This window comes from Periplaneta americana, chromosome 15 (assembly GCF_040183065.1).
Source record: "Periplaneta americana isolate PAMFEO1 chromosome 15, P.americana_PAMFEO1_priV1, whole genome shotgun sequence".
Classification (NCBI taxonomy): Eukaryota; Metazoa; Arthropoda; class Insecta; order Blattodea; family Blattidae; genus Periplaneta; species Periplaneta americana.
Window position 1 is genome coordinate 86242231 of NC_091131.1, and position 23042 is coordinate 86265272.

The following is a 23042-nucleotide window of genomic DNA, read 5'->3' on the forward strand; positions in this document are numbered from 1 at the left end:
GTATCCGGAACTAGCCTGCTCCCTTTGATGCTGGTGAAGAGGGATTATACTGTATATGTGTTTAAATCATAAAAATAGCCAAATAGATTGAGCGAGTTTTGGGATCACACTCTTGCATTTTAATAATTGGTGTGCAAACATTTTTTTACAATTTCGTCCTCTAATTTATTACTGGAGTTTCAAATCTTAAATAATTGTAATTGAATGACATGGTAAGGGGCATTGTCAGTAAAAGAATAACTTAACTGTTTTGATTACACATTTTTGTAAAAATTTATTACCAGTTCTTTAAAAATAGGCCTGTCATCCATACTTTTTTTTTTGCACGCCATGTAAGCGCATCATTCTTTGTAAAATCTGTGTCTTTGAAACATCATGGGAGAAGAAATTTGCCAGTGACTAGAGAACATCTCAGGAGAATGAATTTGCCAGTAACTAGAGGTGGTTCTTTTTCACCTATTCCATTCACACAGATAGACACAGTTAAACATTCTTTTAACATTTTCCTGCCTGCATATTGCTGTGATTTTATCATTAATACAAAGATCTGTTTGGATGGTAAAGCTCGAAAAAAACAACTCTCTCTGATCTATATTTTAGATGTCCTTCATATTATGTCTTTCAATGTTGAAGGGAGAAGATCTTTTCAGTCCTTACAAGTCACATTATCTAAGAGTGAAATCTGTAATCCCAATTTGTGCAGAAATTTCCAAAGCCTTTTCTTTCATAAGTGATCTGCTAATGTGAATATTCTTTGACCTCGCACTTTTCAACCATTCAAGCAACATGTTAACTTTACCAAGTCTCTCTGCAGCGCTTGTGTAGCTGAAAAACTACTACACAGAAAATTCAATTGGCAACTCTGGCCTCTAAGCATATGAGAACTGGGAGTGTGAGGTTGTCAAACCGGAATGAATGGGGGAGTGCCAACTTACTACAAGTTTGCTAAAACTAATGGAGCTGCGGAAGAACTTTTCGATCGCACTGAATAATCTGTAAGGAAGTAAGACTTTTTTTTTCTCCACCCAAAGACTAGGCTATTTTTCAGAAGTGGTGTAGAGCATTTCCACGAAGATAGAAAACTGTATGCACGTTCTTATATCTGTGATATCCATTTTCTGCGGTTTTGATAGTAAGAGCCGATAAATTTATTATTGGCAGTAAAGAGGTAGAACTTCCATGGAAGAACTGGCAACCAAAACCAGATGCTATACCACATATTTTCCCGAACTTGCCTCGATATCTTAAAAAATGAAAAGAAGAGAAAATTTCCAACCAAGAGGACATCAGTCCTTTCTCATAACAATGTACTCTTACCAAATACCATCTAGCTATAACCAATTTCATCGATGCTAAATAACCCAGTAGCTGACACAGCATCGTTAAATAACCAAGTAAAAAAAAAGAATTGGACGTGACACACGAAAATCAGAAGAATACGTTAGCTAATCTTGCGCTTGTGTGCATGTATGTACCATTATTCCACACTTGGATGTCCAAAATTGTCTAGTTACATTGGCTGTAATTCCTTCCAGCATTTCAGGTGTTCAGTGCGAGTTTGTCAAAATCGATACTTTTTAGACCATAAACTGTGATCCCTTCGAGGGAAGTGAAAGTACAAGGTGAAAGAACGACCTTGCAGATACACTGAACTCTAAGACTTCCTCCTCTGCCCTGCATTACACGATTTTAGAAAATATATTACACGTAATTGGCAATACGAAGAACACGTTTGCTTAAGAAAGAACCCTTAAATTATTTATAGAGTGACAATTCAGAGCACTCACGAAATATATTAATTCTTGTGGAAATAACAGACTTAAATATATTCTGACAAAAAAAATTTAACCAGGATCCTCTAGAGCGACATTTTAGAATTAGAAAATGATTATCTTGTGATGATCACCATAGATTTTCTACATTTGAACATTTTTCAATTTATGTGCCAGTTAAAAAATGTGCTGTATTCAAGTGATAATTGTGAACTCCTAATTGAACCCAAGCATCTAGTTTCTATTTCATTAAATGTACAGTTGTCAAAAAAAAAAGTGGCCGCACTTGTGAACAGCAAATATTTTCAAAGTCCACTTCGGGTCGCGGCGATGTTACACTATGCATGTGCTTGTACAAGCAATTCCGGAACTATGAAAGTGTTCTATATCTGTGCCTCGTAGACCAGCGGTAGAGTGCTTGTTTAATGATTCAAAGGTTGTGGGTTTGGGCCTTCTTCAAGTTTTCATTTTATTTTTTAATCGTTCTTTAGCGATGTAAATGATATTCAAATTATCATTTATATCCAGTTATCATTCTTTATGGATATCACATTATTTATATTTTGTTATCGTTCCTTAGAGATATGAATAAAATTCAGGTCATCATTTGTATTCTGTTATCGTTTTATAACGATATGAATAATAATAATTATTATTATTGTATCTCCAATGGGGGTTAGCCCTATTTTACATATATATGTTAGGGCTATAGTTTTATACACAAAAAACATAAGCATAAAGAGAAATGGAAAAGAAAATTAATTTAGCTTATGCGATGTAAACAAAACATAAACAATCCGTAAATTAGGCATTGCGATTGCAAAACAAATATCAGTTATCAATTTGAAACATACAAAAACATTAACAACACACATATGTAACACTTCTATAACACAAATATGCAGCTTTCCGTACCATACATCATAAATTAATACACAATAGTCACACAAACACAATCAAACTATAATTACGACATTGCGACAACATCAAGCATCCCATAACTGACTCACATACATAACAAATCAAGCATCCGTTGCAACACATACACTTCAACATAGTAACCACATTTTTAAAAGTTACAAATTTGGCTCCAAGAAGAATAAATAAGACACTGTTACTAATTACTATTCTTCTACAATGTCTTAAATACATCTGTAATAAATCTGTGAAATTCCGATATGAATAATATTCACGTTTTTTGTATTGTTATCGTTCTTTAGCGATATAAATAATATTCAAGTTATCATTTATATTCTGTTTTCCTTCATTAGCATTATAAAATAATATTCAAGTTATTTATATTGTTATTGTTCCTTCGCAATATAAATAATCTGTATTTTATGTAGGTAATTATTATAACACAAATAACCATCTTTCTTTGTAAAATAGGTTATTTTAATTAGATAATTAAATACGTATTATATAATACCTTATATTAATTAAACAAACCTATATTTATTATTTATATTCTGTTATCGTTCTTTAATGATACTGTATAAATAATATTCAAGTTATTTATATTGTAATCGTTCTTTAGTGATATAAATAACATAAATTTAATATTAGGTTTGGAAAAATCCAGTTGCATAATACTGGTATTAGTTTTTCTTTTTGTATTATTACATTATACTATCTTGAACCACAATAAAATGAGAAGGAGTAACGAGGAATTGAACCTGAGACGTTGACATCTAAATTCCGACGTTGGTCCGCTGAGCTACGAGGGCAAAAGTGTGGAAACATTTTCGGAAAAATTGGCCCAATCACACTCTAAGATTTTCTGATGATTCGTAAAAGCTAGTCCAGGATGCGGGGGGCAAAGGCTAATTGAGATAAGATAAGAGAAATAAGATGCGAAAGAGATAGTGGTGTGCGGAAAGCAACGGGATGTTACCGCATTTAGACCTATATTTCCCAAGAAAAACTGTAAACATGAACAAAGGAAGCTTTTAATAGAAGAAGAAGAATCTTCTGCGGACCTCTGGAAAAAGAACTAAGAAAGAGACTAGTGAAGTGCTTTGTGTGGAGTGTGGCATTGTATGGGGAAGGAACATGGACATTACGACGAAATGAAGAGAAACGAATTGAAGCATTTGAAATGTGGATGTGGAGAAGAACGGTGCGTGTGAAGTGGATAGACAGAATAAGAAATAAAATTGTATTTGAAAAAGTGAGTGAAGAAAGAATTATGCTGAAACTGATTAGAAAGAGAAAAAGGAATTTGTTGGGTCTCTGGTTGAAAAGAATAATAGACGACATTAGGATATGTGGATCATATGTGGAGACTAAGAGGAAGGCAGAAAATAGGAAAGATTGGAGATTGCTGGGTTTGCAATGAAAGACCTGCCCAGGACAGAACACTTATGTATGTATCGTGTCTAAGAACAGTCGCTATTTGCAAAGACTAGTCAATTCCATGCCCACTCGACTGCAAGATGATCGAGATAAGAGGAAGATAGACTAAATATTGAATTGTAGCTTTTTGTTTTGTGTTTTTTGAACGCTTAATTGTTTGAATGTTTTAAAGCCGACGCCAGTAAATTTGTTTTGTTTATGCCACGAAAGATATTTTTATTGAGAATAAAATCTTTTTTCTTTCCATTTGCAGCCACAATATCATAATGATTAAGTCATGGCATAATATATTAATGAACCTGATGTTAATTACTAAAATAATCGTAAAAGAGAAAGGAGCCATTATGTATAGTTTGTCTCTCTCAAAAACAGAACAAAAAAGAACATAAAAAGCACGAGGTTGTAGTCGAACGCAGGACCTCATGAATAAGAGGCCTGAACGCTACCATTACGCTACTGAATAACACACAGAATACTTCAATTATAACTGTAGATATCAGGCAACGTGGTCCAACAACATGTAACATCGCCTGTCTCCGAATAGTAGCAAAGATACCCGAAGGGAACTTTGTTTCAGGAGAGCGGCCACTTTTTCTTTTGACAGCTGTACATGTTTAATTATTTTATTTTTAATAATAACACTTCAGTCGTTATTAACGTAAAAGTTATTTCTGTAATATAAGTACAGTATAATGCAGCATTGTTGTAGAGCTTAATCTGGTTTACAATTATATTATATTTGTTTATTATGTTCCACATCATGAGAGGTTTCTAATCGATCATATGAGAAAGTAATAGATTTCTTGGAAAAGTCGTTAATTTAACATTCTGCAATAAGTAGAATACACCTAGTTAATACAGTGCTAGTAAATGATTTTAATTTTACAAAACACAAAATAACCTAGATATCTCAAAAGATCAAGCTTAATTTATAAGTCTGAGTTGCACGTAATATTTCTTGTTCCCCTGAATTACATATAAATCAGATACAGCTGCAGCTAATGAGTAAATAATAGGTAAAAACTATTGTTGAAAATAAAGGGTCTCATTTATTATATTATATTCATTTTTTGCGAAGCTGTACTTTTTTGTGCGTACTTCTGGCTAACACCGGCACAATGTTCCAGTTTTCGGTTGATTATTATATTTACTGTTCAGGCATGTAGCCTATATATAACTCACAATTTCTTAATATAGTTATATTACATTTTTAAATAAGTAAAGTATTGTAACAAACCACTCTATAATACATTCTTATCTAATGGGTTATTTTTAAAAACCTTTTGCATTCACTCGAATAGCACTCCTGAAACAGCGGTCGGAAAACAAGCCAGAACACTCGGCGATGAACCCACTGAACTAGAGGAAGTAATGTCACTTTCTGTTCTACCCGCTCTGCATTGACATTCAATTATTGGAGTACTTGCTACATTATGTCTTAACTTCATCATATGTGACATTTATTTATTAGATGAAAATTGATATATTACTGGTATAAAGTTAATTTTAGAAATTAACACACAACAAATAAAAAATATTGTTGAAATTTAAGAAGACTGTAAATGTTCCTAAAAATGCACATTAGATGAGTTTCATGTAAAGTGATAAAATAGTTTTTGCAAGAATGCAATAAATGCCCATACTTTCGTCATATCTTATTAACAAATTGAAATAAGCTGTGAATTTGTGCTTACTTGTTAGTAGAAGAAAAAAAAAAACTTTGCCAGGCAGGTTCATTTGGCACTTTAAAGAGCATAAGAAAATTTATTACAGAAAAAATTATACATTGCGCTGAAGTAATATCAGCAAAAATATGTTCAATAGAAGATGCTTTCATCAGTATTAAATATATGAAAGGCAATTTTTTATTTTGCAGATTTGTTTAAACGCTGTTTTAAACAATATAGAGACAAAACTACTGAAATGACCTCAATTGTAAGAACTAAATACTGAAGAAAGAAATATGTAAACCCTAATAATAATTTTGACAACTTTTTATTTATGTCCTTTGAATTATCATTTGTGTAAAATTTGCGTAAGTGACGTCCAGTGATAACGGCTAAGCGTTTTCTAAAATGAACATTTTTGCCCATCCTTAACAGCATGGCATGAAAGCAGTTAAACAAATGAAGCGTGCAAGAGCCAACTACCAATATTCAATGCTGTTGGCTGTAAGTATAATGTGCCTATTGTAGCACCCATCATTTATATATACAATTTGGAAATACCATGAAAATATTCATGTCTCCAGTGTGTGCAACAAATATAAAGGCATTTAAATGTTGATTTCAGTAAAACGAATATAAATAATGCAGTTGAAATTTTGGTTTTAATGTAATAAGTTATAAGAAATTCTTATCTTCTAGAGAAATGTGCCCTTGATATACTGATGTATTATGACTAGATACATTATGTACTAAGTCAAGTTTAAAGATATGTATGGAAAAGAAGAATAAATGTCATTATTGAGTAGGGATGAGCAAACATTACAGTTAGTAGATTATATGATAGTTATTTTCTAAAGAGGTCTTTGTAAGAGAATAATGACCAAAATTCATCATACTTTTATATGACGTTTATTGAGTACTATTGGTACATAAAGCCAGCTATCAATTACAGTTTTTGAATTGAGAATGGAGTGAAGAATAGGAGGAAGCTAATTCTATTTTTAAAGGGTTATTCTAGACTTTGTGAGTAACTTTTAATAACTCATACAAAACTGCTATATGGTACTGTAGTTTGTATATGAGAAATTGCTACTGGGATGTCACAAATAGATATTATGGTTGAGTTTCGACATGATATAAACTACGAATCAAGAAGATATTGTTGCACATCAGTCAGACTCATAAAGAAAGCCGAATTTTGAAAGTATATATTGTAGAATTGAAAATACTGGGAGTATGGGGGTGGAAGATAGGAGCGAATGGAGGCGTATTATAGGGGTGGTCAGGGTCTGCAACAGGCTGTAGTACCAACAATGTTATCTTAGAATGTAGTCCCTTAATAGCAGATAATAAAGTATCCAATTTCCATTACGAATAAAGTGGATATTACTTCTGATACAGTCAGATTCAAATTCACAAAGAGCAACGAATTTAGAAAATACTGGCATTTATCCTAAAATATATTCTCTTAATAGTGTGTAATCAACTTTAGTCAATTTATATTAAAAATAAATTGAAGATTTATTATTAGTTATGTCCTTTCCTCTCCCCCCTTATGTTTCTTTGTTGTTTTGACCTCATTATGTTAATCATTTAAGAGAATTCAAATCCAGAAATTAATATAATTTTGAAAGCTAGAGTTGTTACTTTGTTATTACCATAAATTACCATCTCTAAATGTCAATAGCTACCGTTTGAGAAAAATTACCAGATACCGTACACGTTAATTTTGTACATTCAACATTATTTCAACAATGGAAATAATAAATGTCTGTTGATACACCTAGTTAAGTACGACATCGATTTTATTTTTAATGTACATGAACAAAAAGTCGCAGCACAATTTTGCATTTTACGAAATTTTGAAAAAATAAATAAAAGTAAAAAGTACGAGGGCTATACAAAATCATCAACTAATATTACGATTAAAGAAGGTCCAGAAGGTCGTATTCATTACGGTATGTTAAAAACGTCTTACCATTTTCTGCTCACTCGTGGTATCTCACATATTGAATGTATCAAACAACTTTGGTGATCTCATAGTAGCAGCCTCGTGTATTATCCTTTATGAATCCAGATGATAACCTGAAAGAACCAAAATTTTGGCTGTTTGTTGTGTACTGAAGTTTCTACCCTGTATTCTCGATTCTCACAGCACATATTGTGAGCCTATCTGTTCTCATGTTCATCATTGCCTGCAGGACGTCTGAACAGAATTTTACAGCAAAGGCATTTTTGAATGTCTGGAAAAAAAAATTACAGAAAACGAGAAGTGATAGATCAAAGTATTTCAGAAGTGAAGTTGTTTTGGAAGAGATATGCAAGCTGGATTCGACCTATCTGAGCTGAAGCACGTGGTAAATGACTGAGTTTCCTTTTGGATAGTGCCCCTTTCTGACACACACATATGAATAAGCTTCACCTGCAACACAGTAATATTGGTTCAACTTTAATTACTGTTGTAGGCCTAATTATTGTAAGAATAGCTTTATCTACTTTTTTCTTCATGGACTCCAGAACAGCTGTTGCGAGTAATTGCTGGTATTAGACAATGACTCCTGCAAACTAGCAATGCTTTACGTATCTCTTTCATCTCAAATATCAATTTTAAAGCATTTTTAATTGGTAAATATGTTTCTGCGGAGCATTTTATTTGATCATGAACCTCTTATGTTTTAAATTACTTATTGCTCTGCATTGTTTTCTTTAGGAATTCGAAGTTTCTATGAATAAAATTTAACGAAGGTTAGTCATAAATGGTATACTGATAGAATACATATATCTGTGACATACACGAATGTATATCTTGCGGTATTTAGTAAGAAATTTTGCGAGTTCATTGTGATGTGACACCTTTTGTGAAAATAAGACGACATTGCGCGAGAAACTTATAAATTATGTCATAACAGCTTGACAGCTACCTATTCTGAGTGATTAAATGCATATACTATTTCTTGCATTAACCTTTTAATAATATTATTAGGATCATCATCAGCAGCAGCAACAGCAACAACAACAACCAGAGGTTGGACGAAGTGACCCAGAGGATACGATGGAAGATGTTCAAGGGGGTGGCGGGGGGGACAGCAGCCAAGATGAGGGAACTGGAGGGAACAGCACTTTGCCAGAGTTGGAGCTAGGGGAACGGGAGGATGATGATGCTGGTAAGAAGCCAGAGGAAGTGCAAGGGGGCGAAGGAGGAGGTGAAGGAGAAGGAGAAGGAGGTGAAGGAGGAGGAGGGAACACCACCAAGGATGATGAGGGGGCAACAAAGGCCAGCAGTGAATTGCCAGAGTTGGAGCCAGGGGCACATGATATCGACAACAAAGATGGTAAGAAGTTAGAAATGTAAATGGGCAAAGGTGATTACGATAGAAACAGGCAAGTTGTGGCAAAGAGAAATTAGAGCAGACTCAATGGTCAGAACAAACTTGTCTTATCATTCAAGCAGAGTCACTCCATTCCACTGTAAATAGCTGAATTTCCTCTAATTTTTTGCTTTTACCTTTTGCATGCAATACAACAGGAAAAGTAGTAATTTTATATCTAGTAGTCCTTGTTTTCTCCCTGCAGTGGATGAAGTGATAATTAAATTACAAACATTAATTAACCAACATCACAATCTGAACTGTTGTCTTAATCCCTAAACAGACGATATTCCATTGCTACAAAATTGTATTTACAGTAGAATTGATTTTTATTAATTCATAGTTTCAATGAATGACATTGATACGTTATCACATTGGTTCTGAATATCCCACCATAATACAGTCACACTTTACTTCATTTAACTTAACAAATAAATTAGAAATCAAATAGTAAAATGCACAGAATATTCTTACTATTGTAGAATATTTTAAGTGTAACATTATTATAATTTGTTTAATGAAAAAATTAGATTGCTTGAATTATTTATAGAAATTTTGCTTTCTGACCATGTTGAATGCTCTGATATGAACAGAAAATGTTACGTTGTATCATTATAACAGTTTAACCTTTTTTTTTTTTAGGAGTCTTGCTTGAATTATTAGTTATGTTGCATATTCTTAAATATGTTCATGCTTTAAGTACGATTTGAGATTTTTGCAGTATTCAACATGGTATGAGGTTTGTGGGTAATTGCATTATATCGCAGATATAAGGATATCCAGTGTTTCCAGCTTCATCACCAGGAAGACAGGCAACCTATCAGTTGTACCAAGACCTACTCCTTTGATCCAACATTTAGGTTGTCCCCTTTTTATATCTTGATTGATAATGGAGCTGATACGCGAGTCCTAAACGTTGGGTGTCTTTACATCTATGACACAGTGCAAATACCCAACAATCTCGTACCATGTCTATATTTTGCTTTAAAGGTGAAACATATTTTGGTAAGGGTAATTACTTTTTTAATGGCAGTGAAAATCTCTAGCATAGTTTCCCTCGAAAGAGACATAAAAGAAATCCTGTGTAGAGTTCATAAAAGAAAGCAGTCGTCATTTATGCTCCTGTAGGTTCTATACCTGTCTATTAACTCAAATATCACGTGTTCAAATCCAAATGAATATGATAAATTTTTCGGACAAAAAAGCCAAAGTACTTCTTCCTTTGGGAGTGAATTAAAATGAAGGAGGCAGAGTTCTGTTGTATAAAATTGGTGGTATATAAAGAACCTTATGACATTCGACCAATTAATATCAAGCAAACTTCATAAACTGGCATAATATTGGCTGCTTACAGTTTTTACTTTTAGTTGTAGATGGCACTGCTGGCTAACATTCGAGAGCGCTTTGTGGTGTCTAAAAGTAGAACAGTGTAGACAAGAGATTCACGTCACCAAAGATCTCTCTTGATATCATGTAGGCTTAACATCCTTGTGAAGTCCCAATAGACTTTTCTTTCAACCTCCCCCCTGAAAACTTACTGTGCCTCCTCAGACTGATGTCATGTGTACACCAGTCACAATATTGTATCACACCAACACAGTTTTGATTAATGCTGTTATAATAATGATGATGATGAATACTGAAAATAAAGAGTGACAGTGGAATGATGGAGGGAAACGGGAGAACCCCAAGAAAAACCCTTGGGAACCTTGACTTTGTCCACCACAAAACGATTCCATCACCAGGATTAGAACTGGATCTACAGTCATTCTAAAGCTGGTGCTCTGTATAAATGATTAAAAATAACCGAACGTACCTAGAATTAAGAGGTATAAAAATTCTGTCATGGTTGAGAGGTTTCCAGACTAAAATTGCTGATTTTCTCTGACCCATATCAAAATTCAGCTCTGCTAGTCAAAGCATATTTTCCAAAAATCCTAATGTTAGATATGTTCAGACAGAATAAAAACCCAAGAATGAATGCTTTGCAGCATGACGTGATGAGTTAAGGGAATTACTAGTTTTAAAAACATTTTCTTTCATACTTGCACTTATGTATATACTGGCATAAGGGTGTTTGAGAATAAGGTTCTTAGGAAAATATTTGGGGCTAAGAGAGATGACGTTACAGGGGAATGGAGAACTGCACGCATTGTATTCTTCACCTGACATAATTAGGAACATTAAATCCAGACGTTTGAGATGAGCAGGGCATGTAGCATTTATAGGCAAATCCAGAAATGTATATAGAGTGTTAGTTGGGAGGCTGGAGGGAAAAAGACCTTTCGGGAGGCCGAGACGTAGATGGGAGGATAATATTAAAATGGATTTGAGGGAGGTGGGATATGATGATAGAGACCGGATTAATCTTGCACAGGATAGGGACCAATGGTGGGCTTATGTGAGGGCAGCAATGAACCTTCGGATTCCTTAAAAACCATAAATAAGTAAGTAAGTTTATATTATTTCAGAGCAGACAAGGAAGCTTAGAGTCGTAGATAAAGCTTTACTCAGACTGTAATTAGAAGATACGCAGTTACTACTGCTACCTGATATTTTTCATCTGAACATACTGGATATGTTACCACCCACCAATGCCACTCCTAAAACACAAGTGCTGTTATGGCTCGTACACTTACCCTTTACAAAGCTATTGTTGTGACTGGTGTACATTATTGACTAACAGAGTCCAGGTGTTAATTAGCTATAACTGTACGCAATGAAAATTAATCACGCAACACAAGCTTTGATTTGGCTATTGAAGTTCCTACGTACAACATATGGTATATAGTGTAAATAGTTATATTCCCAGAAAATACCAATTAATTTGAACTTAATTAGGTATAAAAGCATGAACATACATTCTAATTTTTTTGCAAACATGTTATGTTAATAATGTTTATTTGCAAAAGGATTAATGCAGTGCTGAAATTTTTATGGTAAGTATGGAGTTACTGCCAGGTAGGGAGAAAAGTTACCAAAAATGGAGGAAAATAATTTTGCAGATAATTATGAAAGTATATGTGAAAAAAAATTTGCACCTAATCAAATCAGCTAGTGAAATTTATTACATTAAAAATAGCGGGGAGTTCTAATCACAAAGTAATGTAAAATTATGTCACTTTTTTTCTAAAGTTTCACAATTCTGTTTAAAATGGTGTATTCTTGACAAAACAAAATTCAGTTTCTTTTCATAAAATATAACATTTTAAAATAAAAATTTGCAATTTCACAAAGAACACGTGTTTTGAATGTTATAAATCTGTGAAACTTCTTTGACAGCATTATTACAGCAGAAGTATGTATACGTTTGAAATAGAGTATACAAAATGAATTTGTTTGTGTCATTGAGAACTATATTAAATTTATGCACTCCCATGCTGAAATTGATGCATTTTATGCTGAAATCTAAAATTATTGACTTCCATAGAAGAGACAAATTGTTATGCATTGAAAGTAACACAGTTGCATGAATTTATAGATTTTATTTGCCAAGAAAATAGGTATTGTCAGTTTTAATTGTATTCATTTAGCTTCATCTGCTATTTGAACTTAGTTCTTTTGCTTTATTGAAATCAGGCATGTTTGAAAAGGCTTTGTGATGTTGACCAGAGAATAATTAAATGTGAAAAAAGATGCATGATAAATATTCCATTTTTTTAAATTGCGCAGATCTTTTAATATTATATGAAATATTCTAAAAGGTGATATATTCTTTGCACTAATGTTTTATGAAATACTTTTGTTACAGTCTGCATAGATCCAACAAGTGCTACACCACCCCCACCTGAATTGGTAGCCCTCCCTCCAGATATTGCAGATGGTGACAGCAGCAGCAGTGAAGATAACAGACCAATCCTTAACAGAAGAGAACCAGTTGGAACAAAACGAAAGGCAGAGGTTCTAAGAGAATCTGGAAAGATTGGTGTTACTATTACAACAAGCAGTTCTTCCAGTAGCAGTAGTGGTGCTGGTAGCCCACCACCCACGAAACTGCCTCGCTTACTCCCATTCAAATCTGTTACAGCACCCACATCACCTACTTACAGTGTAAGTAAGAAAATGTCGTATCATAAATAAGTCAGTGGTTGAAAGATTGTCGTTATGTCCAAGTTTCGTGGGTTTGTTATTAGTTGAAGACAACACTTGTTAGTTTTTCCTCTGTCCTCTTCCACTATTCAGTCCCAAATACATTGCAACCTAAGCTTATTATGCCCGCCCTCAAATTTTCTATTTTGTTTCATGCTTTTCCATTAGGGGCATCTATACTCTCATGAGATTTTGTTCTGCATAGACATTTGTCTTTCACGCTGCTTGCTTATAATGTGACACTTTGATTGGTTCATGTAAAATAATTTCATATTGTTCCCGAAACTGAAGGATAGCTGTGTAGAAAAGCATAGGACAGTTATAAAAAGTTCTTATTTTTTTATGAGTTTAAAAGCAGTGAACATGCATATGGAAGATACGCAAGACAAGGCAAAGGAAAACCTCGAGGTGAAAATGAGAAGTGATTATTCATGTTTATCATTTGCATTATATGTTGCATTAACTTTACTGTTACTGTTCAATATAAATTTAAAGAAGCATTGTAAATTAGACTGCAGAATGCTTGCCACTATTTTTTCGCTACATTTTTTTGTCGTAATTACATCATTATCATTAATCGATAATTTTAAAAAGTAGATTTCATAGAATCATTAATATAATAATAATAATAATAATAAAAATAATAATGGTGATAGAAATATTATATTTAAGTCTGCTTTAAACTATATGTTAAACCTGTACTTATATAGAAGAAATTTTATCATTTTCCTCAATGTCATAGTTTGTAAGAAGTTAGAGCCCAAAATTTAAACGAAAATACAGAGTAACTCAGGAGGAATGTAAAAATGCTTCAGGGTAATGTAATTTGAGTTAATCTATGTCATTTAACCTGATACACTTATGTTCGAAATGTAACGGTTGCGAAGTTATTGATGGGCAAACTTAAATGGTGAAAGGCATTATAGACGTATTTCCATGTTTTAGAACATTGTGATATGATACATTATTGAAAATGCTGCATCTTGTGTTGTTCCAATAAGTTTATTTCATAATAAAGTACAAACTGAGAAAGAAAATAAAATAATTATACAAGACAAATTACTAAAGTTGTCCTTCATATGGATTCCATGAATTGTAAATTCATATCAGGCAACAGTACCGGTTGTCTTTCCAATGAAACACTTGGTAGCTTGCCAGTTTCAGAGAACATCTGGTAAACACGGGAAACCCCACAACTAGATGGAACCTTTTGATTGGGAAAAGTCTGTATTCCTCAACAGCAGCCAATACATTGCCATCACAAAATCTATAAACAAATGCCTGTCTGCATACTCGCTATGCTAATACACGAACTAAATGTCAAGTGAACGTGTATTCAGTTGTGTGTGTTGCATTGTTGTTGCTCAGGTGCTACCATGTGCAAAAGAGCTCGCATAACGGTACAGTACAGTACAGTACATGGAACCGCAAGATGTTCCTGTATTTCTCTCCAACCCTTACCCTAAGGATATAGGTATATCAGGTTAAATCAATGTAGGTTAATGCATCCTGAAGTATTTTACATTCCTCCTGAAACACACTGTATCAGTGGTGCTCATCTAGAATTATGTGTTTTGGGCCACTGTAGTGGCTACCTGAACTTTTGCGTTATTCTCTTCATGTAAAACTCTAACGAGTCTGCAGTGATGCTATGAAGTGGTCATTTAGAGTTTCAAGCAGAATATTTCACATGTAAAATGAAAATTCATGGAGTTGTAAAAGTTTTCATTATCCTATGTAATTGAAAGTAAAAGTGAAATGTATTAAGTTTGAATTTCAAAAAGGAAAAAATTTACACCATTTAAACTTTGTTGTAATCTAAAAAACAATACTATTGTATATGTTTAAAACGTCATTGTTATAAATACGATTAATAAGTCGTAAATCCACTAAATAACAGTCTTTTTTCTTTTTGATAGCAGTCACAGCAAGTTCAAAGTCGACGTCCCTCCTCAAGTTCGAAGGCAGGTTCAGAAGTAGCGCCTCAAGATGACACTATTGGGATTTCATTGCCTGGAGCAGGATCCCCAACTCCTCTTTCTGGTCGTGCGTCAAAATCACCTGCATCTTCTCCTCCCCCAGCTCTGACACCTACCAGCCCTAGGTCAAACAATACTGACAAGCGAACAACAGCTCCTGCCTTGTCTCCAATCATCACTCATTCATCACAAGATCAGGTGAGTAATTTCAGCATAACTATTTGAAACATGCTTCAGTCACATTCTCATTGTTATAATACCAGAATGGTTAGAGCATCAGCTTTTCCGTACAAGAATTCTTACTCTGACGAAATAAGTGGAATTGGTTGCCAAAAACAATGTTTAAATTCTCTCAGCATAGTCTCGTTTCCTATGCTGTCATTTCAGTATTTTTTCCTTTGTCATCACCAGATACACTATTAGCTGAACGTCTAGAGTGTCCACACTGGCAGTAGCAGTAGTAGTAGTAGTAGCAGCAGCAGTAGTAATACTTTATTTATTATGGCAGAGTTAAGGCTGTAAGGTCTTCTCTTCAACTCAAGCATGGGATGAATAAGAAATACATAAAAATATAATGTTATTACAACAAAATTCCGTCAGATCCAAGTAGAATTTGTGGTATTCAAAGACAGTATTTGGTAGTAGGTTTTCACGGGGTACTCCTGCTTTCCCCTACTTTGTAAATTCGTAAAGAAAAAACTTGTCAAAAGAGACGTTGGTGGACTCACCCCACATTATCTAACTGCCTTTCAACATTGTAGTTTCACATCATGTTCGGTAAACATAGAATGTATCCAGAGAAGTTCTTTTAATCCTATAGAATGTCAGTTTCTTTATTTAAATAATTAAATAATAAAAATGTATTGCTACAACAAGGATACCGGTACATATTCTTTTTTAATTGGGTGCTCATACTCCTGCTCAGGGAGCATTCCACAAAATTATTTTAAGATAAGTATTTTATTAATTAATAGAATAAAAAGAAAAACACAGATATTACAATTGAAACTTTGTGTTTTCTCCCTAAACAATAATTATTAATTGATTTTTTTAAATAAGAAGCATTAGCAAATTGAATGTTTGAGAATTTAGCTGTTATCTTGTTATAGAACCTGGGACCGAAGTTGCTACTGTGATTATAAGCTACAGTTGTGGTACATTTAGGTTCTGTCAGGTATATGTTGTCTGATCTTTTAGTCTTATATTTATGTGAATACAAATTAAATATATTTCAGTTTTTATGTACGAAATTCAGTAAGACATTTTTTTAAATTTGATGGATATCAAATACTTTAAATTCAGAATACCACAGTTCTGAGGGATAATCAAGAGACTTATTAAGACATATATTTATTTATTTTTTTCTGTAGAGTGTTATTGGCATGAGGGAGGTAGTAAAAGCACAACCCAATCTTATAATACCATAATGTAATATAGCTTGTACTAATGCGAGGTAAATCAGTTGTAAAGTATGGATAGTCAAGTAATTTCGTGGGCTAACAAAATAGTGAATAATTTTTCTTAATCTAATGCAAGGAAAAAGAACATGTTTATCCTAACGTAACTACTTGGCATAGTGAGTGAAAATAATTGCAAAACGTGAGGAATAGTATTACTGCAGCTAAAAAACTTGTGACAGTGATGGAGGCAGCAAGAGACGATATTTAAGCCCAAATAGAACTTCCTTGCATCTTGCTTTTACTAGGTCTTGTAATAATTAAGATAAAACTAGATAGGGAGGTAGAAAGAGAGAAAATATTGGGTTGATACAAAAGTTCGTTCAGTTTTATCACTGTAACAAAAGTTTTTGAGATGAATAGAAGACAAAAATAAATTATATTCTTCTACATTATTTATGACTCTTTGCCAATGTTGGGGTAGTTTTTCGATTCCACGTCTTAAGAAATTTACTAGTTTGGAGTTGAGAAGTTTTCAAACAAAGGTTGTAAAGCATCCTCGTTATCAAAGGAGTTTCGTTGAAGACAGAGAGCGGTAAAGGTAGAAATCTGAGGATGCGAAGATCGGGAGAATATGGAGGATGTGGAATCACCTCCCAAGCAAGCTCCTGGATAGCTGCTTTTATCATGTTAACAGAATGCGGGCATGCATTCTCGTGTTACAGCAGCATTTGATGTAGTCTTCTTAATCGTTTTTCTTCATTTGAGGGCGCAAGATTTCTTATGTTGTTGACAGTAAATACCAGTAGTTATGGTTACATCAGCGTATAGATTAATTATACAGTATGGACACTTCACGTTGGTACCTTTGATGTAGCAGGACTGATTTCAGTGACCTTCAAACCAGTTTGTGTGTGAGATTCTGCTTTCTCCCAGGAGTTGGCACTGATATCACACCAGCTAGCAGTCGACACAGCGGAAATGTAACACATACAATTAATACATCTAGGTACATTATGTACTCAAATAAAATAAATTGGACCGATGAAATAATAAATCCGTCATTAACTGTAATGTGTAGACTCTAGAGTTCCTTTATAATGAGAGTTGAGACATTGACCCCAACAACAATTGAAATATGTAATGATTTGATAGCACTGAAAATGGAAAAACAAAACTATGAGAAGTAGAACCATATATCTATAATATATTGTACACAAGTATTAAACGAATTTGATACATAATTTTATAATGTATTATATTATTTTATAATATAATTTATTATATATAAAATATAAAAAATTATTATTACAACTAGTTTGTCACTGAGAAATAAGAAAAAACTGTTAACTTAAATTTATTTGAAGCAAAGCGTTACTGGATTATGCAATAAGGTAGGCGATGTTTGGATCCTGTGTCTCAACTCTATACTCAATTATTATCTTAGCGTGTGCTCGATTACACTAACCTCTAGTGCTTGAAAGTGGAACTAAATGCCGGCGCACAGAGAAACAAAACACAGGAAAATTTGCTCAGTGTCCATTCTTTGTAATCCCTATTCGCTGGTTAACATTCCTAGGAAGTAATTCGTAATACACGATGCCTTCTTTATCCCACCAGATACATAACATAATCTTTTGTGGATGGATACTAACTTTTGTACAGGATGTTATGTATTGAAACGACAGAACCATTTTCTTGCAGTCCTTTCTCCAATGGCATTCTCCCCTTATATGGCACAGAGCTGCCTCTGATGCCTTTCCTCCTCTGTTAAACTCAACTAGAGAACATGTCGGAAGTGTTCATTTATTTCCTCTTTACACTCCATCTTCTTTAGCCCATACATAGCACGAACTTTCTTCAAATTCGCAAAATTTAGGGCATATTTACAGGTACAACACTCCAAATGACAAACGATAAACAATCTCACCACAATGCAGTGTTTTTTAATGTCGAACAAAAACGCTATGAACTTATGCATCAACCTAATAAGTAGGAATAATACATTTTACATTAAAGCAGTCATCTACCATAACAAAGAAATTCTCCATGTTAAAGATAGTGAGAATAACAGCATAATCGATTGGTACATAAACGAGAAAGAACGTAAACCACACACAGACACAAAATACAGAGAAATTCCTATTCACATCTGCACGACCACATGTTTCTGTCTTATGCAGATTGAAAATTGTCATTTTGATAGCACAGGGGTGTTTGCAGTCAAACAGCACCGTTTTAACAGCTCGTGTAGAATAGGCCTATGAGTCGACCAATAATAACAAAAATTCTGCACTACTGATCTTGGTTATAAAACATTCCTTCCTGCACCCTACCAAGGGGAATAATCCCCAACAAGAACTTTCTCATGAGTTACAGTGCAGACACTACAACATGAATACAGTTTGCTGAATAGATCTTAAAGAATTTGCTTAATTCTTTACAGGGTACAGATGGCGTAACATCAGAAACCACAATTTCAAGGATAGAGGATTCTCAGAAGCAAAAGCGAAATTCGCAAGATGGCAGTACTGTTACTTCTGGAGAAATTAATGGTAATATTCATCCTCCAGAAATAGATAAACCAGGAGAGTCTATGATCAACAGCAGTAGCACTGCAGGAAGTCTGGTGAATGGACATAGTCCATATACCCATCAGAATAGCAATATCAGTATCAACAATAACAACAACAGCAGCAGCAACAACAACAATAATGTTAATACACCAAGTTTGGACGATGTAGATAAGCCACCTCCAACACTGATTCCTCAAGTTATGATGAGTCCCGGTTCAGAGTATTGGCATGCAAGGAATCCTGTGGCAGACCAAGTTTTCATAACAGATGTTACAGTTAATCTCAAGACAGTAACAATCCGAGAGTGCAAGACTGAAAAAGGCTTTTTTCGAAACAGAGACTTGCCTAACCAGAGTGATATTAAGTGATAAACTTTATCAATAATGAACTTGTCTTGTGCAAGTTATTGTAAACTTAAGGAAAAGGTGTTGAGTTCATATTTTTTCCTTTCAAATCATTTTCAAATAACTTAATGTAAAATTACATTAAAATATTTAAACATTTTTATCTTTGATTGAAATGTCTACGATCAAATTGAGTTGCTTATTTGATAAAGAATAGGCTCATTCACCAAATACATCTTGCTATTAAGCCTACCCCTTACAATTACCTTATTGCAAAGGTGTGCTGATGCAATAGAAGGAATAGTACAAGAGTATTCCTACCATCCTCCAAATTCTGTAATTCAGGTTTACACGCTTTTCAATACATATTGAGGAAAGTATGTATAATCTAAAATCTAGTCGTCCTTTGTAATCGAGTGGTTACCATACAGATCATTAAATCCACAGTTTGTGGATTCAGACCTGGCTGCTGGTGGTAAAATTTTTAACATGACTTTCTTCGCAAGAAAAGTAAAGTTGGGAGTTCCTGTGTCTTAGATTTATGGCATGTAAATGAAGCTTGTACGTATGAATGCGAGAGCTTCTAGCAAAACATACCGACCATTTTTTGACCATGTCACTTCAACTCTACTAGTCATCATCTACATCTATCATTTTATCTTGGGGGATAAAGAATTCTGCTTTACAGAATGAAACTTTTCACATTTTCAGGTCGAGAGTCCACGAATACAGATTATCATATCTGAAAAGTTGAAAATCAACCATTATTTGGTGTTTCATGACGAAATCATTAGGCCTATTCCATATCTCAGAAAGGCATTATTAATTTAATTGAAAATTGACAATGTTGTAGTTACATTATGGTTTATCAGTAAACCTTCCAATATTAAGAAATTATTTATTTTATATTTTAATTAATTAAGTAACAACAACATTGGCTTTCTATGCCAAAGACCTGTGTTCAAATCCCAGAAAATTTAAATGGAATTTGTGAAGATCAAAGATTGTGTTTGGTGGTAAGTTTTATTGGGATATTCCACTATTGCTTCTGGTGCAATATAGATCACCTCCGATGATATATCATAGGCTCTGCTATGGCATAGGTCTAAAATTCAATGTGTCACTCCTAGAGGGGCACTTGCGTCAATAATGAGCAATCCAGTATTCGTCAGTAAAATGAATAATAATAATAACAATAATAATAATAATAAATGAAATAATATTTCAACACTTGAATTTTTTCATACGTAAGCCATATAACTTCAATAAGACAATCCAAATTTGTGCAAACCTGAATTACATCAGGCAAAGGGGTACTGCTAGTTGCATTGAAAACTGGGATACAAAAATGTCACACTTTATGTGTGGTGTATATGAGCCGAATTTTCTTAGAGCACGAGAATCCAGAAGTTAGTAAAATACAGTGCAGTTCAAGTTTTCTGGTATAGTTTTTGTGATATTGTCTCTTCATAAACTTTCACAAGATTAATTTTCTGAAACAAGTATTAATTCTGAGGCATGTTGATGCATTTTCATAAAATGACAGTACCTTTAATTACATAAGATAATGGACTTCGGTAATGATGAACTTGGTTCATGAGTGAACGTGTAATTGTAATTCTTATGAAAAACCATTTGTTTATGACGGTTCTTGATATGGAATATTCGTGTTGTGGTTGTGAAATGCAGATATTAGTAAAGTGACTTCAGCGATGGGGGGATGGGAGGGAGGATTTACAGTCTAGTAAACGTAACTTGCTATTTAATTTGGTATTCTAAATTATATGATGAAAGTTCTGTTGTCAAGTACAAAGATTTATGTCATTTGAATGGCATTATGCTCAGTCTTGAAATTCAAAAGAATTTCAAACATATTATATTGGAATTTATGTTATTAAGTACAGTGGAGTGCTGATTGATCCAAATGAAAAATAAACATAGATATCAAGATAACTTTAAGAATTGTTAAAAAAATATTTGTGTTGCATTATAATGCACGTGATTTAATTTAATTTTATTTTATACGTAAAAATCTTGCTTTGTGGAACAGTTTAATACACATTGTTTTTATCATTTTTCAAGAATTGGGTGCTTCAGAGAGTTTTATTCGCATTCAAATGGCTATTATTCATGTACATTCAGACTGGCACAAAACACTTTGTTGACTTTCCACATTGGAGTCCTAATTTCAAATATTGAAATGTCGAAGTGAAATTTTTGGTAAACAAGGACCGTGTTAGGGCAGATTTTCTCGGGGTATTCCAGTTTTCCTTGCCGACATTGCACCAATTCTCCATAATCCCTTGACAGATAATTTATGCAAGCTGATATACATACATAAATTTATGTACCGGTATGTATGTATGTATGAAATGTACAAGTAACAATTTTGCAGATTAGTAAAATCTGATATTGTTTTTATACTGATTCACAATAATGAAATAAAACTATTTATGTTAGTTTGTATTTAGCTGAAGTTATAAAGCTTCTACTGTATGATAAAGGTTCTATTATGGCAAGAATAGTCCCTTTCAAATGTTTATTCTCATTCAGAAGTGTAGGTTAGACTTTTATAATTTCTAGTAAAATATGTGAAAATCACTGCATTTGAATGTTAAATCCATCCTCGTCTTAATATGAGCAAAAGACTGAAAGGGGTATTCTACTTCTTGGTGTCATTGCAAATGGCTAAATTCACATGGTAAGTAGAATAACATTTTCATCCTGCTGTTCATTTGAAAACGAGAGTAGATCCAACCTTCCAAGGAGTCAGAAGAAGAAGCCAACTCTTCCAAATAATTCACCATTGTTTTCTCCCTTGTTAGACTATGACTATAATCATGATGGAGAATTGGTAAAATAATGTTAAGGTAAATTGGGAGTACGATGAAAAAACTTCAATTGGTGATTCAAATTCTGCTTATAATAATAATAATAATAATAATAATAATAATAATAATAATAATAATAATAATAATAATAATAATAATAATAATAATAATAATACTTATTATTTATTTATTTTATTTTACCTGGCTGAGTTAAGGTCTTGAGGCCTTTTCTTCCACTCAACAGGTCAATATAAAGGGCAAAATCAAACATGGACAGAAAATACATAATTTAATTATATTATGTTTCTGTCCACACATCTTAGACTAGAAATATTTAAATTTCACGGTTTTTCCTCAGATTTCGAATTAAATATCATTTGTCTGCATGAAATTGTACATTACCATCTTTTGAAAGTAAGTTTTATGTTAACAATTTGAAAAATTGTCATCCTGACAGTTTCCAGATTCATTCATGATGACAATATTTTACTGAGTTGAATAACTAATATAGGAATTGTACCGTACTTTAATAATACTGAAATTTCTCAGATACCATGCATGCATTTTGTAAATATAACTTTATTATCTATGCACCATTTAAGGAAGTTTATTTTCATGTAAAACTGTTAACATGTACCTGCTGAGGACACTTTCAACTTGAATA

The 23042-nt window shown here is 33.4% G+C and overlaps 1 protein-coding gene across 5 annotated transcripts in view; it reads left to right on the forward strand.

The window, feature by feature from the left end:
• Positions 1 to 19727, forward strand: part of Pc (chromodomain protein polycomb) — a 30869-nt gene extending 11142 nt beyond the window's left edge. For 2 of the 5 annotated variants that reach the window (XM_069847800.1, XM_069847798.1), the window contains 5 exons: positions 6230 to 6298; positions 8778 to 9126; positions 12914 to 13212; positions 15171 to 15428; positions 19074 to 19727. In XM_069847800.1, the coding sequence (XP_069703901.1) occupies positions 6230 to 6298; positions 8778 to 9126; positions 12914 to 13212; positions 15171 to 15428; positions 19074 to 19571 (1473 nt within the window). In that variant the 3' untranslated portion in view covers positions 19572 to 19727. The remainder of the gene's footprint in view (positions 1 to 6229; positions 6299 to 8777; positions 9127 to 12913; positions 13213 to 15170; positions 15429 to 19073) is intronic. The other 3 variants (XM_069847802.1, XM_069847799.1, XM_069847801.1) reach the window with 3 other exon arrangements.
• The last annotated feature ends 3315 nt before the right edge of the window (positions 19728 to 23042 follow it).